Source organism: Bos indicus x Bos taurus, chromosome 22 (assembly GCF_003369695.1).
Source record: "Bos indicus x Bos taurus breed Angus x Brahman F1 hybrid chromosome 22, Bos_hybrid_MaternalHap_v2.0, whole genome shotgun sequence".
Taxonomy (NCBI): domain Eukaryota; kingdom Metazoa; phylum Chordata; class Mammalia; order Artiodactyla; family Bovidae; genus Bos; species Bos indicus x Bos taurus.
In genome coordinates this window covers 21,676,551-21,695,132 of record NC_040097.1, presented here as the reverse complement: position 1 = coordinate 21,695,132, position 18,582 = coordinate 21,676,551, and the positions used below count along the sequence as shown (strand labels likewise).

General features: G+C 46.6%; 1 protein-coding gene across 3 annotated transcripts in view; it reads right to left on the bottom strand.

Annotated features, from left to right (window-relative positions):
• The window catches only part of PTPRG (protein tyrosine phosphatase, receptor type G), a 775,368-nt gene that overhangs the window by 75,168 nt on the left and 681,618 nt on the right, over positions 1 to 18,582 (bottom strand). The window contains exons 13-14 of one of the 3 annotated variants that reach the window (XM_027522433.1): positions 15,560 to 15,689; positions 4,664 to 4,750 (exon numbers count right to left, since the gene is read on the bottom strand). In XM_027522433.1, coding sequence (XP_027378234.1) covers positions 4,664 to 4,750; positions 15,560 to 15,689 — 217 coding nt within the window. Of the gene's footprint in view, positions 1 to 4,663; positions 4,751 to 15,559; positions 15,693 to 18,582 lie in introns of all 3 variants that reach the window. The other 2 variants (XM_027522432.1, XM_027522435.1) reach the window with 2 other exon arrangements.

Sequence of the window (18,582 nt, the reverse complement as noted above, 5' to 3'; positions counted from 1 at the left end):
CTACAAGACCTTACAGAACTAACGCCCCAAAAAGGTCCTTTCATCATAGGGGACTGGAATGCAAAAGTAAGATGTCAAGAGATACCTGGATTAATGGTCAAGTTTGGCCTTGGAGTACAAAATGAAGCAGGGCAAAAGCTAACAGAGTTTTGCCAAGAGAATGCACTGGTCATAGCAAACACACTCTTCCAATAACACAAGAGAAGACTCTACACATGGTTATCACCAGATGGTCAATACCCAAATCAGACTGATTATATTCTTTGTAGCCAAAGATGGAGAAGCTCTATACAGTCAGCAAAAACAAGGCTGGGACCTGACTGTGGCTCAGATCATGAACTCCTTATTGCCAAATTCAGACTTAAATTGAAGAAAGTAGGCAACCACTAGACCATTCAAGTATGATCTAAATCAAATCCCTTATGATTATACAGTAGAAGTGACAAATAGATTCAAGGGATTAGATCTGATAGACAGTACCTGAAGAACTATGGACGGAGCTTCGTGACATTATACAGGAGGCAGTGATCAAGACCATCCCCAGGAAAAAAGGAATGCAAAAAGGCAAAGTAATTGTCTGAGATGGCCTTACAAATAGCTGAGAAAAGAAGAGAAGCTAAAGGCAAAGGAGAAAATGAAAGATATACCCATCTGAAAGCAGTGTTCCAAAGAATAGCAAGGAGAGATAAGAAAGCCTTCTTCAGTGATCAATGCAAAGAACAGAGGAAAACAATAGAATGGGAAAGACTAGAGATCTCTTCAAGAAAATCAGAGATACCAAGGGAACATGTCATGCAAAGATGGGCTCGATAAAGGACAGAAATGGTATGGACCTAACAGAAGCAGAAGATATTAACAAGAGGTGGCAAGAATACACAGAAGAACTGTACAAAAAAGATCTTAATGACCCATATAACCATGATGGTGTGATCACTCACTTAGAGCCAGGCATCCTGGAATGCGAAGTCAAGTGGGCCTTAGGAAGCACCGTAACGAACAAAGCTAGTGGAGGTGATGGAATTCCAGTTGAACTATTTCAAACCCTAAGAGATGGTGCTGTTAAAGTGCTGCACTCAATATGCCAGCAAATTTGGAAAACTCAGCAGTGGCCACAGGACTGGAAAAGGTCAGTTTTCACTCCAATCCCAAAGAAAGGCAGTGCCAAACTACTGCACAAACTAATGTTCAAACTACTGCACAACTGCACTCATCTCACACGCTAGCAAAGTAACGCTCAAAATTCCCCAAGCCAGGCTTCATCAATACGTGAACCATGAACTTCCAGATGTTCAATCTGGATTTAGAAAAGGCAGAGGAACCAGAGATCAAATTGCCAACATCTGTTGGATCACAGAAAAAGCAAGAGAGTTCCAAATAAACATCTACTGCTTTATTGACTACGCCAAAGCCTTTGACTATGTGGATCACAGCAAACTGTGGGAAATTCTTCAAGAGATGGGAACACTAGACTACCTCACCTGCCTCCCGAGAAATCTGTACGCAGGTCAAGAAGCAACAGTTAGAACCACACATGCAACAATGGACTCATTCTAAACTGGGAAAGAAATATGTGAAAGCTATATATTGTCACCCTGCTTATTTAACTTATACACAGAGTACATCATGCGAAATGCTGGGCTGAATGAAGCAGAAGCTGGAATCAAGATTGCTGGGAGAAATATCAATAACCTCAGATATGCAGATGATACCACCTTTATAGCAGAAAGTGAAGAGGATCTAAAGAGCCTCTTGATGAAAGTGAAAAAGGAGATGAAAACGCTGAAAACTAAGGTCATGGCATCCAGTCCCATCACTTCATGGCAAATAGATGGGGAAACAATGGAAACAGTGAGAGACTATTTTCCTGGGTTTGAAAATGTCTGCAGATGGTGACTACAACCATGAAATTAAAAGACACTTGTTCCTTGGAAGAAAAGCTATGACCAATCTAGACAGCATATTAAAAAGCAGAGACATTACTTTACTGACAAAGGTCCATGTAGTCAAAGCTATGGCTTTTCCACCACTACCTTGGCCACCTGATGTGAAGAACTGACTCATTGGAAAAGACCCTGATGCTGGGAAAGGTTGAAGGCAGGAGGAGAAGGGGACGACAGAGGATGAGATGGTTGGATGGCATCACTGACTCGATGGACATGAGTTCAAGCCAGCTTCGGGAGTTGGTGATGGTCAGGGAAGCCTGGAGTGCTGCAGCCCATGGGGTCACAAAGATTCGGACACGACTGAGCAACAAAACTGAACTGTACTGAATGTTTACCTGTCTACAATGGGGCAGGAAGCAGGTGAGTGTTTGGGTGAAGAGACAGCAATCTCAGGGTAAATATAATTTTATACGTTTTGCTTTCTGAACCATGTCAATTATTACCTATTCCAAATTTAAACCTACAACTTGTTTGAAAAAGTAAATACTTGGATCTGATTTTTACTGCTTTTTCTTCTCCTTTCTGGAGGGTATCAACAGCAATGACTTCTTACAGCCTTGGTCCTGCATTGGTGATCGTGTCCACTCTGGGACTGCCTGGGGCCCTCTCACCACAAAGGAGGAGGGGGAGTGTTAAGGCCAGTGAGGTTATCAAAGGAGACAAGGTGGGAGCCAGAGGGGCCAATGGAAGGGCAGCTTCTTGCAGCAGCCTGGGAGAGAGAGAGTACGGTGGGGTGGCCAGAAGGAGGAAGAGCAGAGACATGCAGATCAGGTCAGTACGGGGCCCAGGTCTTCACCAGGGAGTGGTCAGCACAGCACGTGGGGGTGTGAGAAGGGTCTCGCTCAGGACTCAGAACACAAGAGGGGGCCGTCCCCACTGGGTCGCCTGAGCAGCGTGGCCCTAACAAAGAACTCAGAGCCTTGATCTCATCTTCTAATGGTATAATAGATCTCACACAGTCAGCATTTTATACATATTACATTTACTCCTCACAACAACTCCACTACAAGGAACCATCACAGACCCATTTTCTGGAGGAGTCCACTGAGGCTCAGAGAGCTTAGGTAAGTAACTCAAGGTCATAGAGTCACAAAGAAGCAGAGCCGCAGTTAGAAGCTACGACTCCCTGAGCCAAGGTCTGTCTTAGCTGCTACACTATTAAAAAAAACAGTAAAGTCAAAACTATGATTCACAAGTAGGTGAATTCTATAAATACTTGCAGTTTCCCAAGATAGTCCTCGGGAAACTTGTAGACCTACATAAAACTATTCTTCCCCCAAGCTTCTGGCACTCAGAGGTAGAGAAGATACCAGAGGGACTGAACGCTTTATAACAAAACACAGCCTCGCTAACGAGCCCACTCCCTCATTCGGGGCCACGTACAAAAATCAGAGCTAGAAACAGTCCACACCTGGCTGTGGGACTGTGTCTGGAAAGGACTTAGAAACCGGATGGGCATTTACCTTTGTGCCATCCACAAGGTAATGACAGCTTTTTCAAGTGTCAAGAGTCAAAACTACATTATATTTATAATGAACTGGGCATGAAAGTTGGTCATTTAAGTGAGGTCCAAGGTCTTTCTCTTAAGACTAGATCTTTGAATCTAAAACTTATACAGAGGGGTTTCTATTTCAATTTTTACTCTTGAAGTGTTGAAAATGGGATTCAAAATTAAAGACTTCAATAAGGAAAAAGAGATGATAGAAAGAATCATTGCATTACCAGTTAGCAGTTACTGCCTTTCTCTAAAAGCCCAAAATTGCACCGTTCAGCTTAAAAGAAGATATATCACAGAATTTCTCATTAATCTTCCACAATTCTTACACTATACCTTCTTAGGTCTCACAGCTATCCCCGATTATAGTGGGTGCATCAGCTACAATTTCATCTCATCATCTCTTTTACCCACAACCAATGGAGATAAATAAGTTCATGAAAAAAGTTGAATATCAATTCAATAAACTGGTTTGTTGAAAAGGAACAAGGGGCTACTCACAACGGAACATTGATTAGTGAATTACTCTAAGAGGCCATTTAATATTAAAGCATTAATTACCATCTTAAGTAGAGTTTGCCTAGATAAGCCTTACAGAAAGTTATTAAGGGCTTAGGTGTGGTGATTAAGATTATATAATCCTGACTTCTAAAGGTTTATTATAAATCTCTCCAGGACAATAATTTTTTCAAGTATTCAAGCCATCAAAAACTCTTGTATTTATTTGAATTTTAGCCTTCTTATGGAAAAAAAATGCTGTAATCCCATTTATTTCTCTCTTTTCTTCCGGCCCTTCTTCTTTAACTCATTGACAAATTTAGGTTTCTACAAGATACCTTTCACTCACAAGGCTAAATGCATGCATAAAGTGTTTTTAAAGCTCTCAAACATGCAAACATCTGAAATTTCAGAAAGAAAAGGGATGCAGCAGACATACAAACACATAAACATAAAATATCCCCATCCTAGAAATTAAAAACATCCCCCTCCAATGGCAAAATCAAGCACAGCAAGCACACAGGGGACATACTGGCATTGCTACCAGCTACCCGCCAGCCACACTGATGTTTGCAAGCCATCCTTTTGGGAGCTGGAGTACAACAGGTGAGTTTCAGCGCTGTGTTGTCCGGAGGGCTTGACTCCGCATGGCAACAGAACAAAAATCCGGCAAGCCAGTCCCGGCCAAAGAGACCCCCTCCCCACCTTCAGCTTGACTGCCCCTCACCTGCTCCCCTTCTCTCCTCTCTCCCCAGAAGAAGGCACTTCACGGAAACGTCTGGGAAAGCCCTTGGACTTTATTTTGTTACACCCTCTAAATGGACAAAAAACAGAAGAGAACAGATGTAGAAGACAGTACTTTCAATCGGCCACCCCTCCCTCCCATTTCGCACAGACCAACCCCACCACTGGACCTCACTGGGGGCATGTTCCAAAGAGAAGGGTTTACCCACAAAGATTACTGGGCTTCTTAAGGTTTTTCAAAACTGAGGTAAGAAATGCAAAAAGGGAAATTCTGCTCTTAAAAAGCTGTCTTTAAGATACTAGAAATCTGTTATTACCCACAGTGTGATCAGAACATAAGGATACCACCGACCCAGTAACAGCTTCTGATGAGCCTCCCACCTTTGACAAGCTCCCCTGGCAAATAGGATGGCTTAAACCACCGCTGGGATAAACACAATTTGGCAGGAACAGGTTGGGTACCGTTTGAACCTCAGTTCTGCCACAAATTTCTCTGAAACTGGTGCTGTGCGACTGGTCTGGGGCTTGGTCTTTTCTCCATGCATGTCTCTCCTCTCTGGAAAGACACTTTGATTCACAATACAGGGGGTGGATTCACACGAGGGCAGCTCAGATACAGGCGGCTGGGGTGGGGTGGGGTGGGGTAGCAGTGGGCAAGTGACTGCGATACACTAGGTCTGACGTTTCATTTCCTCTTAATACTTAAATAAGCAGAGCGCTGGAGGCTTGGCTCTAGCATTTGAAAAGATGCACTGTGATCACCCTGAGAAGTGTTGCTTTAATTATATGTAATCCCCAAACCACCTGGGCTATAGGAGTTCGCATTGAAAGGATTTTGTATTCTTTCTCAACTCCATAGAACACTAGAGACTAACACCGATACGGAAACATTCTCCTTTTTGGAAGTTCTTCTTAATCTCATGCAGAACTCTGCATTCAGGACGTGATTTCAAAGAACACTTGTGAACTTCTGATTGTCTTGGTGGCTTCCTGCTTCTCAGAATGGACTTTCTCTAATGCGTAACTGTTGGTTTTTTCTTCTCCATCAATACAAGATTTCCTTTATGTTGATAATTAATAGCCTCGATGGTGGGTAAAAGTGCTTGGTGCTGAAATCAAATAAGGGCTAAGTCAAAACTTGGGGAAATGATTAAAAAGCAGTGGAGGGGGGAAGGTGCTATAATCCAGAACTTCTTGTCTCCCTCTATTGAGCACACTGTGGAATTGCAACAACTGTCCTCAAACCCTCTCTCTCACACACGCAGCGCGGCTACCAACATTAATCCCAGGCAATCACGAGTGTGTTGGGAGTGTTTTTGCAAATTTTCATAAGAACTTGAAATTTGCAGCTTCCTAAAATATTTAGACTTCTTCTCAACCCTTAGCCCTACTCTGAATTCTGCCAGACTCACTCTTTCAGGAATTTTGGAGCCGAGCCGGCTATCTCCGCAGTTTCTCCTCACACACAATCGCAGGCGCTTCAAACTCCCACCCTGTAAACTGACAACACTCCGCTGAGAAGCAAATGCTACAAAACTAATATCCCAAATAATCGAGGGGGCTACCTGAGAAACCCGACAAGAAAGACCTCGTCAACCCTGGGAGGGAGGACTCTTCATTCTGAGAAATCCAAAGAAAGGCACCGGTGATGTAGCAGACACTGAGTATGTCTAGCAGTTTCCCTTTCCTGCAAAGCCAACGTGGTTGAAAAATGGATCCATGCACTTCTTCACAGAATCAGTCCTGTCTCTTAAGTATCACAGTGCATAAACGGCAATCTTTAGCAGCGAGTCTCTCCCTGCTTTTGTCTAAGTGACTATGTGTTCCCTGGCTCCAAGAGCTTCAGCTGGCATCTCAGGGCCAACTCGACAGCAGGGGGGCCGGTTACTATGACAACGGATGGGTCTCCTGAATTCTGAAAGGGCCCTGAGTAGCCACCTGGGAAACAGTTATTGAGCAAAAAGTTGCCTGGGATCTGTCACGTGACCCAGATTCCCCTGCACACAGCTGTCCAGAGAAAAGAAAGAAAGAAAAAAAAAAATAGGTGACTATCTTCAGGAACAGCTGGGGTCTCTAAAGGCTCCCTATCCCCATGCCTTTTAGCATCTCAGAGCAAGACACCACTGAGTCATTAGAAAAAAAATCGTCAGAGCCAAGCCACGTTTTAGCATCAGGAAATGCACTTTCTTCTCCCGATTGGCTCCACACACTGTCAGGCTTTGAAGAGCTGCATTGCAACAATTATTCCTAATGATTACATTAAAACCTTCTTGAACTATGGCTACAGGTCCATGTTTTGGACAGAGATGAGTGACATGAGCAGTTACCAGATTATAAAAGAAAAAAATGATGCTTGGAATACAGGTGGCCCTGAGGGCAGTTTGTTTAGAAAATGATAAAGGTGATCACACAAAGCCATCAAAAATTATGACTTGGAAGCTTGGCTTTTTCCAGACTTGAGAAAAGTTGCACGAAACCTATCCTTTGATCCTCATTCCCTCCCTCACATGAGATGCAGAAGAGCAGCTCAGACTGACCCAGTGCCTTTGTACAAGCCCCAGATTCCCTTAAAAAGAATCTGAGGCTGCCCATCAAAGTGGACTTTATTTTTACAACGAGGAAGTGTGTTTTTCCCCAAGGAGTACCAAATACAACAAGAACACATGCTGCTCTATCAGCTCACACAGAGTTTCCTCCACTCTGAACATCTATCCTTCTCAGTTCTATGAAAATCAGAGCCAACCATCTCCTCCAAGAAGCCTTCCCTGACTCCCTTCTGCCCAGCTCTGACGATGGGCAAGTACCTCCGGGAGCACAGTTTCCTTTCATCACCACTGGCCTTGGGAATGCACGTACGAGGGCAGGGCAGAGATGGGCAGACTGGTGAGCAGGGGGCCACGGTCAGGTCTGTGCAGCCCACCAGTGCCATGAGAGAGTATGAGAACATTGATCTCACACCTCAGTGTTTCTCATGAGAATCCAGACAGTGGGAGTTTTAAGCAAACTCTTCCCATTTTCAAAGTAATTCTCGTTTCTAAAAACAAGAGGTCAGCTACACAAAAACAGTAAAACAGGGCACCAGTTTGTAACCTCTACTTGGGACAACTGTTTTCTACCTGCTCATCTATTCTGTTAACCTACGCACTTTTTTTTTAATGTAACTATTTATTTATTTTTGGCTGTGCTGGGTGTCTCTGTTGCTACGTGGGCTTTTTCTTTAGTTGCAGCAAGCTGGAGCTGTATTCTAGCTGTGGTGTGCAGGTTTCTTATTGCAGTAGCTTCTCTTGCTTCAGAGCAAGGGCCCTAGGGCATGTGGGCCTCAGGAGCTGCAAGACACGGGGTTGGGTTTCTCATCCCAACCCACTCAGTAGTTGGGGTTCCTGGGCTCAATAACTTTATTTATTGAGCACAGGCTCAATAACTGTGGTGCATGGGCTTAGTTGCTCCAAGGCATGTGGGATCTTCTTTGACTAAGGATCAAACCTGTGTCTCCTGCATTGGCAGGCGGATTCCTTAGCACAGAGCCATGAGGGAAGACCCCTTACACACTCCTTGAGACAGGACTTCTATCTTCTCACCATATCTCCAGTGCCTGACACAAACTAGATGTTTAAGAAATGTTTTCGAATAAATGAAGGGAGGAAGGAATACGTGAACCACCTATAAAGGGTCTTTTAGGTGAACAAAACAAAACAAAGGCCTAGGTTTGAGTACAGCTGACCCTTGAACATGGAGATAAGGGTGCCAACATTTTGCATAGTCAAAAATCTGCACGCAATGCACTTGGCCCTCTGTATCCACAGTTCCTCGACATCTGTGATTCCCTGGATTCAACCAAACACCAGACTGCATAGTCCTGCAGTGTTGACTACTAGAAAAAACTCAAAGTTGATCCTTGCAGTTCAAACCTGCGTTGTTCAGAGGTCAACTGTAGGGACTTCCCTCGTGGTCCAGTGGTTAAGACTCTAGCCACACTTCCCCCTCAGGGAGCATGGGTTCAATCCCTGGTCAGGGAACTAAGAATTCACATGCTGCATGGCACAGCCAAAAAAATAAAACAAGGTCAATTGCACTTCTCAAAGGTACTAGCTTGTGATTCTAGGCAAGTCCATTCCCTTTGTGGACACTGTTTCCTTCAATGGGAAGGAAGGAACAGTCCCCAACACCATGGCCAACACCCGTGGCTGCTGTGAGGATTAAGTCAGGCCACTTTGCTTTGTGCTAATTCACCACTATTGGCTGCTGTGACTTATTATTATTGTGCTTATTATTATTTAATAACAATAATATTATTATCATCGTGACATTATTATCATGCTTCCTCCTCGCTAGCTTGTTCATAGTCATACATGGGAGGAATCATTGCTATTGCCCCAGCTCCTCTGTGACCTTCCTGGGATGGGGGTGGGAGACAAATGTCTAAGCCAAATCCAGTGATTGGAGAGCAGGCTTGGAAGCACCCGCTGCTAGAGCAGATGGGCGGAGAGCCTGCACACGGCTCACAGTGCTCTGAGCGTCACTGCTGCTACTGTGGAATCCAGGAGGGACCCGAGCTCTGCTAGGCACACGTGGTCAACCGTTCCTCCAGCAAGAAGGATGTCGGCATATGCCCACACTTGATCTCATGTGCATCTGTCTGCCAGAGCCTCTGTCATGCCAACTCAAACCCTGCACACATTTGCGGTTTATGTCCCTTCTTATTTATTACACTGTCTCCCCCTGAACATCTAGGAGAGAGAAAAATTGCAGTGTCAACAAAACACACTTGCTTTCACGAACAGCATTCTAAATGAGGAGGCACCGACAGAGGGCAAAATTGCTGGGAGTCTAAAGATGAGAGTAAAAAGAGAGACCTTTCTCCACCTGCCTATGAAGCTAAACTGATGTGGACTGATGTGCCATGGAATTTACAGACGGCTCAGTTGTGTGCTCAAGAGGGATGTGGATTTCTCAGACCAGAAAGTGAAATCCTTCTACTACCAAACTTCAACCAACGGGGGTTACTTTTCACAATTCTCACTTAAGACTTTCTGGTTTGCTGTTCCGGAGTCTCTGTACTTAGCTCAGTTCTCTCTGAATCTGAGAAGAAAAGCTGTTTTACACTTCTGGAAAGTTCTCTCCCAAGCTACAATTATGGTCAATGAGACGCTCAATTTGTCATCAAGGTAAGATAGCACTGATTAGCTGGGACTAAGAATGGGACAGGAAGGTGGTATTACTCAGCATCACAATCTATTCTGCTTCTTAAACACCTGAAAATAGAGCCGGTCCTCAAGTTTTCTCCTTTGCGACTTTGGCAGACCCAAATCATAAGATCTTCTCAGATCTTTTCAACAAGCAAATGAGCTATAAAAACAGACTGTGGAAGGAAGAGAATGCCTCCAGACAAGCTACTCCTCATCTAGGCAAAATAATGTAACGATTCACAGAGTGGGCAATGAAGGCCCCATGGACTGTAGCCCTCCAGGCTCCTCTGTCTGTGGGATTCTCCAGGCAAGAAGACGGAAGTGGGTTGCCATTTCCTACTGCAGGGGATCTTCCCGACTAGGGATTGAACCTGTATCTCTTGCATCTTCTGCGCTGGCAGGCGGATTCTTTACCACTGTGCCACCTGAAGTCACATTGGCTGGGTTCAAATCCAGGAGATGAATGCTCTCACTTGTGATTTTACCAAGCCTCAGTTTTCTGATCTGCAAAATGGATGTAATAATTCCTAGGATTTGAATGTTTAATTAGGTGGCAACGCAATCCACATAGCACATGTGTGATTTGCTGAATATTCAGTAAGACACTTGGCTGTTTAGACCTTAAGATGTATGAAGCCGTTTCAGGGGTCAGACTTTCTTTGCTCATCAGAGAGAGAAGAGCTACCTTCAAAGCAATTTTCCTCAAGGTTACAGGAAAAAAAAAACATCTTCCTAATCCTGTGTTGTTCAAAGGTCAACTGTAGGGACTTCCCTCGTGGTCCTTCTAAGTAGACGCTAATGTCTTACTTACACGGTATTAAGCTATTCCATGGAATAAGGTAATAAACAAACGTGTGTGCCCTAGCATAAAGTCCTGTGTACAGCTCTTTCCCCAGCATCAGCCTTAAGGGATGCAAATCGCAAAGAAACCTTCTCCAAAATTTCCTCTTGTTTCTGACTGGCAGCAGCTGGCTGCTCCCCATCTTTTCAGGAACGCCAGCACATTAGTGCCATATAAACAGCTTGTCTTGGTGAGACGGGGGCTAGAGCTCTCGGAATGTACTTTGTAGTCATTCAAAAGGTGCATTTTGTTACTGTCTGGAGGAACAGCGCCAAAATGGCACACTTTAAAAAGTACGGAGTTCATTTCTCCTCCCTCATCTCAACAGCAACGACTACAGCTCTGCAGTGTCGCACGCTGACATGGGCTGCACTATTTAAAAGGCACACACAGGGCACCGCTTGTAAAAGGAGGCACGATTTTCCTCGAGTTTATCCTTATTAGCCGCCCCACCACTCTATTCCTTGTCCCCAAATGCCCTGCATGCCTATTTCTAGCTTTGCAGCAACTTTTGCGTTGTTAGGGATTTGACTACATCTCTTCAAGGCGGACCCTGGCAAGGAGAATTTGAGAGAGAGCTACTAGTAACATCTCAGCCAACCATGTTTCAAAACAAATTTCTCCCACAAACCCATGTTGATACCTGTAAAAATACTGCTCAGATAGTCCCCAATGGACCTCTGTACACCTTCCAGTGGACAAAAATATATGAGGTCTCCACCTGTACTTTTTGCTGGTTTAGTCACTAAGCTGTGGTCTGACTCTTTGAGACTCCATGCCCAACAGGCTCCTCTGTCCATGGGATTTCTCAGGCAAGAATACTAGAGTGGGAAGCTATCTCCTTCTCCAGGGGATCTTCCCAACCCAGGGATGGAACTGACATCTCCCGTGTCTCCTGCGCTGCACGTGGGCTCTTTACCACTGAGCCACCTGGGCTTCCTATCCTCTATTTTTCAGTTTTAGCCAAATGTAACAAAACTAGTATTTGGCCTCCCAAGGTGTCCTTTTCAAGAAACCCAATAATACTCAACCCAATAATGCCAACATTTGAGGACACTTCTGGTGGTGCTCCATGAATACCAGCGTACGCTCCCACTTCTCCCGTGTCCTTGGGGCTGTGTGACCATGTCTGGCCAATGGGAGTGAAGGGTTACACTTCTGGGCCATGCAGTTCAGCCTCAGTGAACACGCAGAAACCACAGCAATAGCTGCGAACACTCAGTCCTCGGTTATGGAAACCGCCACCATGGAGAGTTGGTTTGAAACCTCAGCGTCAGGCCTGTCACCTGAGGAAACACTCCAGGAGGTTCTGATCTGCTTGCGTGCTCTACTTATGTCAAGGCTGCTTGCCAACCATCTGCTCTCACGGTGCCTCAAAGGCAGGAGAGGAGCACTATTGTTTTAGCTTCAAAACCACATCGCTCGAGGGGAACACCCATTCCCTTCAGCATGTATGCATTTTCTCTGTGTACTCTGCCAACACATCTCTCTTTCACGTTAATAATAAAGAAAAAATATTTGAAAAAAGAAAAAAAAAGATCCTTGTTCCCTCTAGGTGTTCTCATGTTTGGTCAACTCATCTGTCCTGATGCTAATTCAATTTCACTTTGTTTGTTCTGAAAGAAGTTTCTCCTTGGCACTCATTCCTGTATACTGGCATGTTAGGAGTTTGGTAAAAACTCACAGGCAGGGCTTCCCTGGTGGTTCAGTGGTAAAGAATCTGCCTGTCAGTGCAGGACAACGGGTCTGATCCCTGATCTGGGAAGATCCCACGTGCTGCGGAGCAACTAAGCCCGTGCACCCCAACTACTGAGCCAGTGCTCTAGAGCCTGGGAACCACGACTCAGTCCATGTGCTGCAACCACTGAAGCCTGCGTGCTCTACAGCTTGTGCTCCATAAGAGAAGCCTCTGAACTGCAACTGGAGAGTGACCCCCAGCAGCTGCAACAAAAGAAATGCGCACACAGCAGCAAAGACCCAGCACAGCCAAAAGTAAATAAATAACGTTGTTAAAAAAACAACAAAAAACAAAAAAACGCCCTCCAAAACAACAAGAAACACCTCGACTCATAGGCAGTACCTACTGAAGGAGGTGCAAACCTCTCGTTACTTTAAACCAAGCTTTGAATATACACAGATAATATGTTTATCAGCTTCTCTAGTGGCTCAGATGATAAAGAATCTGCCTGCAGTGCAGGAGACCTGGGTTTGATCCCTGGGTCAGGAAGATCCCCTGAAGAAGGGAACGATAACTGTCTTCAGTATTCTTTCCTGGAGAATCCCACGGAGAGGGGAAACTGGCAGGCTATAGTCCATGGGGTCACAAAGAGTTGGATGCGACTGAGCAACTAATAGTAACTAACTAACATGTAAATAACATGTACAAAACATTATAAACATACTTTAAACGTGAAATAATAATATATTATTCAATACGAATGCAATTCAGACTCACTGAGTTTTTCAAAAGTATACACAGTATGAATTTCTCATGGGGAAATACATCTTGAATGGAAGGACCTTAAAAGCTCTCTTGATGACACTGCACAGCCCCTTCCTGTAAGCAGCTTGCTATCAACATGTCTGTCTGGTCAGCCTGGTATCCACATCTGCTTGACCAAATAGCCATGGTCCTCAGTGGCCAGCATGACCCTTATCAGGGAGGCAGAGAACCAAGGTGGGCCAAGCAGAAATAACACTGAGGTTTGTGCTAGAACTACTGGGAACAGGAACTTTTTCACACTGGAGCTGGTAGGGTTACCAAGCCTGGGGCAGCAGTGGGTCCTCTCTGCTCCTTCCTGCGGAGAGTCTGCAACTAAAACCACACAGCACCAAGCAGAGAAAAGAGGAGGGCGTGCAGACCTTTCGTTACCTCCAGCTGCTCAGTTTAACCCATGTTAGGCAGCCTCCGATGTACCAATCAGTGGGCTCCAGACAATATCTGTTCGAAAACCAATATGTCCCGAAGAAAGGGTGACAGGGACATGAGTCTAGTGTTCCGAGGCTCACCCTGAAACACAACGTCAGCTATCACCTAGCTGGTCTATAGCTCGAACAGCACCATGGTTACCCTTAGACACCAGCTGAAGCTCTCAGATGAACCCTTCCTTATTCCCTTGACCTTTCCGATTGAGAAAAGACCCAGGGACACCATCTGTTCACAGATTGTGTTGATCCCACCTTCAGGATGTATCTACAGTCCATCAGGACACAACCTGCATGGCTGCCCTCATCCGAGCCAGCATTACTCCTTCTTGGACAAGTCCACAGTCTCCTAGCTGGTCTCTCTGCCTCTGCCCCGGCTCCTTTTCAGTGTTCTTTGCAACACAGCCAAGGAATCTTGATCACAACACTTCTCTACCAAACACTCCTTCTGTCATGGTAAAAGGCAATGTGTTCCAGTGGTCTGGAGTGTTCACAAAGCTGTACATGAGCCAACTCCCCTTTATCCTGTTTCTTCCTGATACCCTTTCCTACACTCTCTCCCCCATACTCACCTGCTCCAGCCACAGCTCTTGGCTCTTCCTGGAACACAGCAGGAACATTCCTGCCTCAGGGCCTTTACACATGCAATTTCCTCTGCTTGGAACCTGCCCCAGATGGAGCCCTTTTGACTCCTTTGGACAAATACCCCTTACCAGGTAGGCCTTCTTTAACCACTCTGAGGGCTTCCCAGGTGGCTCAGTGGTAAAGAACCCGCCTGCCAAGAGGAGATGAAGCTTTGATCCCTGGGTTGGGAAGATCCCCTGGAGAAGGAAAAGTGCAACCCACTCCAGTATTCTTGCCTGGGAAATCCCATGGACAGAGGAGCCTGGAGGGTTACAGTCATGGGCTCGCAACGAGTCAGAGATGACCTAGCAACCAAGCAACAACCACCACCACCACTCTGACCACTGTGACCATTCACCCTAAAGCCTCAGCATTCCCCTCCACCTTCCAGACTGACTTTTTTCATTGTACACTTAATATCATCTTGTTTGCTTTATTTATTCCCTGTCTCCTCTCCTAAAATGTGAGCTCCATAAGAGGAGAGTGGCACACAACAGGGGCTCAAAATTCATCAAATGAATGGAAAGAAGGGAGGGAAACATGACGCCTGTTCATTACTGATGAAGCTTGTTAAAGGGCAGAAGCTTCCTACATCCGTTTGAGAGGTGAAGCCTGCCAGGGCAACCAAGTGGGCCAGCCTATCTCACTCAGTTAAACTGGCTGACAGTGTGGAGCTGAAAAAGACAACTTTTAAATAGAAGCTTCAAATAGGCTTCCCTCGGGAAGCAGTGAGAACCAGTTCAAGGATGATGCTAGTATAAGGATGACTTACCATCAGCCATCTTTATCTTATGTGTATTAAATGCCACAGAATATGATAAATGTTCTATCATTGAATTTTCAGTAAAAGGCTATGAAGAAAATTTTAAGGTCAAGAGGAGCTATTATGTGGTTCTGACAAAGTGGAGCATGGTCTCAGAGAAACTGGGAAAGCTCGGAAACTTATTAACTCATTTTGCAGGTTCAGAAACTAAAGCTCAAAGTGAGAAATGGGAATTGTAGCCACCAAGTAGCAGAGCTGGTACTTGAACTCGCCATCTCCCTGATTTTTGAGCAAAAGCCTCTCTGGCACTGAATTCTAGGAGCTCATCATGGGTGCTTTAATGTCAACAGTGGCTCTGTATCTCCAGTTGCTTGCAGATAAAGCGGGTCTCCCAGATGGTAACACAAGAAGTACCGCAGCCACCTTACCTTTCTAAGTGAAGAGGCCGTGGGCGTGCCCTCCCCTTGCGTAAGCCCCCTTTACTGGGCACGTGCTGACAATGGAACCCGAGCCGCACGCCAGGGCTGCCTGGCGACTCACCTCCAGTAAACGAGCACAGCAATGAGAAGGATGAGGCACACGAAGGTCAAGGCTGACACCACAATCAGAGGGATGATCCACTCCATCCTCCCTGGGGAAGGCCGGCTTATCATCCCAGAGGTGTTCTTCTCTGCTGCAAAGAGAAACCGTGCCAGTTAGAGGGCAGAGGCGAGCCGAGCGCAGGAGCCAGGGGAGCCTGAGTGTGCCAGAGAACTCTGCCCCACTTTTGGGTGGTTTCTGGAGAACGGGGCTGCCCGGTGATGAGGGGCAAACCACTGTCCTCGCCGTTTCCTGGGGAGTCCCAAGCCAAGCGGGGCCTGTTCTGCAGGCTGCACCCCGTAGTCACCAGTGGGATGGGTTTGAAGATAAGAGATCAAGATGTTTTTAAAAAGACTTGAGCTGATGCCAGAGACCCAGCCTTGTTCTGAGAACACTACTGACCCTGAGTGGCCTCTGGATATACTGAAGAAATGTGCTCGGGTCTGAAAGGAGCTCGGAGCCCGCTTCTGGAAAATGGACAGGGGAGCCTGGCAGGTTTGCCAGGGCAGGAGGGAGGGAGGGAAAGATGGGTTTTACTAAGACAACTGTCTGGGACTGATCGGGTGTATATTTCTTCGTACAGAGTCAGACACGACTGAAGCGACTTAGCAGCAGCAGCAGCAGTATCCATTACCCGCTCCTCTAGTCCTGCTGTGGGAAACCACCCTCCCTAACAGTCCTGGTGGGACAACTGTCCACGAGTGGATCCCCCAGTCTCCCGGCCAAGGGGAAGGAGCAGGACTCAAGCACAGCCCTGCAGAAGTACCCAGATTCCTCCGCCCATCAGCCCCCACCACCCAGATCCCCAGAGAACCCATTTTCCCTCAAATCTGGTTCAAAAGCTTTTCCTTTGATCCCATTTCCCGCCTGCCCCCTCACCCCATCCTTCTAAAGGCTCTCAGAGAGGCAGCCACATCTCTCTCTGCTCCCAGCACACATCGGCCACTCAACAGTAGCCAGCCTGGGGGTTAAGAGGGGAAGCTTGCGGAACAGTCGAGGATTCTCTCGGGTCGGCTAGCACCTCTTACCCCAGCAGCTCCTCCTCCTCTCTCTCAGGTCCCAAGGATCTTCACAAGTTCCCAGCAGACTCAGGTGAGAACCTAGTCTATGAACAGTGGGGTCGATACCTGGAAATCTCCAGGTGGTCCACAGGAAGCTGAGGGCGGCGTGGGGTTGGGAAGAGCCCAGGAGCACAGAGATGGTCAGGAGAAGCACGTGGTGAGAAAGCAAAGGTTCCCTGATCGCGGGGAGAAGCCCACAGACACCTCCACCGCTGGCTGTAGGGCTCAGCGAGGATTCCTCCTGCTCTGCAGAAATGAGGCCAGCGTTCAGCCAGCCCCGAGCACCCGAGCTGGATGGACTACGTGAAGGGCTAATCAGGCTGGGTTTCCAGGAGAGAGGAGGTGGGCTGAGCAGGAAAGAGATAATTGGCCCTGGGAGCAGATTATTAAAGAGGCAAGACCTGGAGTGAGGAAGAAATGGGTTACAGCCTTTTTACTGGGTTTCCTCAAATGCAGTTGACCCTGATCCCCTCCTCTGTTTCATGCACAGGCGGAACCAGATGCATGCCCAGCTCACAGGTGACGAGACAGAGGCACACACACTGATGAAAAACCTCAGCAGGGCACAGGAGGTTTATAAAGAGCCTCCCTAACCATGCTAGCCCATTTCTCGTGATACCATGTCCCAGAGGCTTCTGTTAGCATCTACCTGACAAGTCCCGACTGCGTGCCAGGCATGCTGAGACGGGATGTGGAGGCAAGAAGATGTCAGACGGGAACAACTCTGTGTCTGTGGGGTGGGAATTTAAAGGGAGAGGAGCAGATGCATGAACAAGCAATTGGAATAAATGAAAGTGATGCCACGGCAGCACACGGGGTCCAGGGGAACAGTGGTCTCAGCCCAGGGATTCTGGGTGGGGGCTTTCTGATGTTCAGATGGCAGCTGAAGGATGAAGGTGAGTTAGCCAGGTCAAAGGCAAGCATGGATGTGTTCTGGAGAGAGAGCACTGAAGTAGAGGGGGTATGAGGATGAAGTGGGGCTCCAAAATGGAGTTGGAGGCTCCATCAGCCAAGGTTTGTAGGCTGGATTAAGGGAACCGGTTTTAGGCCACAGGACATGTCCTGCAAGATTGTAAGCTGAGGCAGACAAGTGTCAGATGTACAATCTCTCCTTCTATACCATGCTTTCTTTGCAAAGTTCTGGTCACCGGCTGCAGAAAGAATCCAAGTTGCAAATGAGAATTTTGCAGGGCTCCAGCAGGGGGCAGCCCAGCCAGGTAATTATGTGGCTGGTGGTGCGGAATCTCAAAGCCAGGATGGTGCCCTTAATGGAAAATATGGCAGGAGGGCTGACATAAACGCCTTACAACCAGGGAACTCACTTTCCACCCCGGGAAGCCCGGGCATACCCAGTGTCTTATTTCTTTCCTTTCCTTCTCACAGAAGAGGCTTCCTGTCTGGGCCACTGCATGGTTAGGCAGGGGCGGGGAGGAGGCAGAAGGCAAAGTTCACATCCTGCTCATCCTCAAACCACTGAGAATGACCCTCGCCCCAAACTCCCTCAGATTTCACAACTGAGCTGTTTCTAACATTTCATCACGCCTGTGTGAGCGCTTTTTTTTTTTTGAGAGGTTGAAGGAGTAAACTTATCTGAAGTCCCTTTCAAGACAGCCCCTTGAATGGTGGCATTTGTGGAAGAGAACTCAGACCAGCAACAGCTGGCAGTGAAAGAGAAAAATCTAAGGATTATTTTGACAGCAGTTTGGTCTCCGCCTGGACTAACGGCAGGCAGCGGGATCTGCCTAGGTCGTTTACGTAAAAGCCAGGCAAAAATAGGAGTGCGGCTGGATTTCCACTTGGGCACAACAAAGCTGACTGCATGTTAAAACTCAGAGTCCCGCTTTGTCTTCATGGTACCAGGAGCCTGGAATGTCACTCCATGGCCACTCAGTCATGCGCATCTCCTCCTGAGGAATCCCGCCC